At 38.5% G+C, this 1828-nt stretch overlaps 1 protein-coding gene across 3 annotated transcripts in view; it reads left to right on the top strand.

The window, feature by feature from the left end:
* zgc:110410 (uncharacterized protein LOC553618 homolog) overlaps positions 1-247 on the top strand; it is a 32679-nt gene extending 32432 nt beyond the window's left edge. For all 3 annotated transcript variants that reach the window (XM_062064297.1, XM_062064298.1, XM_062064296.1), the window contains one exon: positions 1-247. This exon is cut by the window's left edge and continues 53 nt beyond it. In XM_062064297.1, the coding sequence (XP_061920281.1) occupies positions 1-100 (100 nt within the window). In that variant the 3' untranslated portion in view covers positions 101-247.
* Positions 248-1828: the final 1581 nt, after the last annotated feature.

The following is a 1828-nucleotide window of genomic DNA, read 5'->3' as shown; positions in this document are numbered from 1 at the left end:
GGTCTCTCCCGAGGAGTACGTTTACGCCGCCCTCAGCCTCTACTTGGACATTGTTACCTTGTTCCTACTCTTGCTACAACTCATCAACCTCTGTCGCTGACCCTCAGCCTCCACGTCAGGCTGAAACGCTGTGTCTTTAGCAAGTATCATTCTCTGAATTGTAACGCAGCGTGCAAGATAATGGGGTGCCCAATGTAAAAGTTCAGTCCCCCTTTTCTAGCAGATATAAAATCACGATCAAAAGTTGACATACACTTGTAAAGAACATAATGTCATGGCTGTCTTGAGTTTCCAATCATTTCTACAACTCTTTTATTTTTTTGTGATAGAGTGATTGGAGCACATACTTGTTGGTCACAAAAAGCATTCATGAAGTTTGGTTCTTTTATGAATTTATTATGGGTCTACTGAAAATGTGACCAAAAGTATACATACAGCAATGTTAATATTTGGTTACATGTCCCTTGGCAAGTTTCACTGCAATAAGGTGCTTTTGGTAGCCATCCACAAGCTTCTGGTTGAATTTTTGACCACTCCTCTTGACAAAATTGGTGCAGTTCAGCTAAATGTGTTGGTTTTCTAACATGGATTTGTTTCTTCAGCATTGTCCACACATTTAAGTCAGGACTTTGGGAAGGCCATTCTAAAACCTTAATTCTAGCCTGATTTAGCCATTCCTTTATCACTTTTGACGTGTGTTTGGGGTCATTGTCCTGTTGGAACCCCCCACTGCGCCCAAGACCCAACCTCCGGGCTGATTATTTTAGGTTGTCCTGAAGAATTTGGAGGTAATCCTCCTTTTTCATTGTCCCATTTACTCTCTGTAAAGCACCAGTTCCATTGGCAGCAAAACAGGCCCAGAGCATAATACTACCACCACCATGCTTGACGGTAGGTCTGGTGTTCCTGGGATTAAAGGCCTCACCTCTTTTCCTCCAAACATATTACTGGGTATTGTGGCCAAACAGCTCAATTTTTGTTTCATCTGATGTCACATGGACAAAGATAAGACCTTCTGGAGGAAAGTTCTGCACCAATTTTGTCAAGAGTGGTCAAAAATTCAACCAGATTGTGGATGGCTACCAAAAGGGCCTTATTGCAGTGAAACTTGCCAAGGGACTTGTAACCAAATATTAACATTGCTGTATGTATACTTTTGACCCAGCAGATTTGGTCACATTTTCAGAAGACCCATAATAAATTCATAAAAGAACCAAACTTCATGAATGTTTTTTGTGACCAACAAGTATGTGCTCCAATCACGCTATCACAAAAAAATAAGAGTTGTAGAAAATTATTGGAAACTCAAGACAGCCATGACATTATGTTCTTTACAAGTGTATGTAAACTTTTGATCGCGACTGTATTTCTAAGATGTAACTCACTTTTCTAAAATTTAGCTAATTTTCATCCCATTTAAGTTTAAATTAAATGTTGACTCTTTATATCTCATATGAATATATTATCTAAAATCTAAACATATGTTAAACCTAAATGTGAAATCTAAACCTAATTGTTGAATCTAAACTTAAATGTTACATCTAAATCTAGATGTGAGCGCTAAATGTTAAAGGGGAACTGCATTTTTTGGGGGAAATTTGCCTATCGTTCAAAATCATTATGAAAGACATGACAACGAATGTTTTTTATTTTTATTTGTTTTATTTATTCAAAATATTAAATCCATTCATCCATCCATTTTCTACCACTTGTCCCTGTCGGGGTCGCAGGGGGTGCTGGAGCCTATCTCAGCTAAATAAATGCAATCAAAAGTCTGCTTACAATGGAGCCAATGGAAGCCGCGCAATCCCGCCTACAAAGCCCTTAA

The sequence above is a fragment of the Entelurus aequoreus genome, linkage group LG11 (genome assembly GCF_033978785.1).
Source record: "Entelurus aequoreus isolate RoL-2023_Sb linkage group LG11, RoL_Eaeq_v1.1, whole genome shotgun sequence".
NCBI lineage: Eukaryota > Metazoa > Chordata > Actinopteri > Syngnathiformes > Syngnathidae > Entelurus > Entelurus aequoreus.
This window is presented reverse-complemented; position numbering and strand designations above follow the sequence as displayed.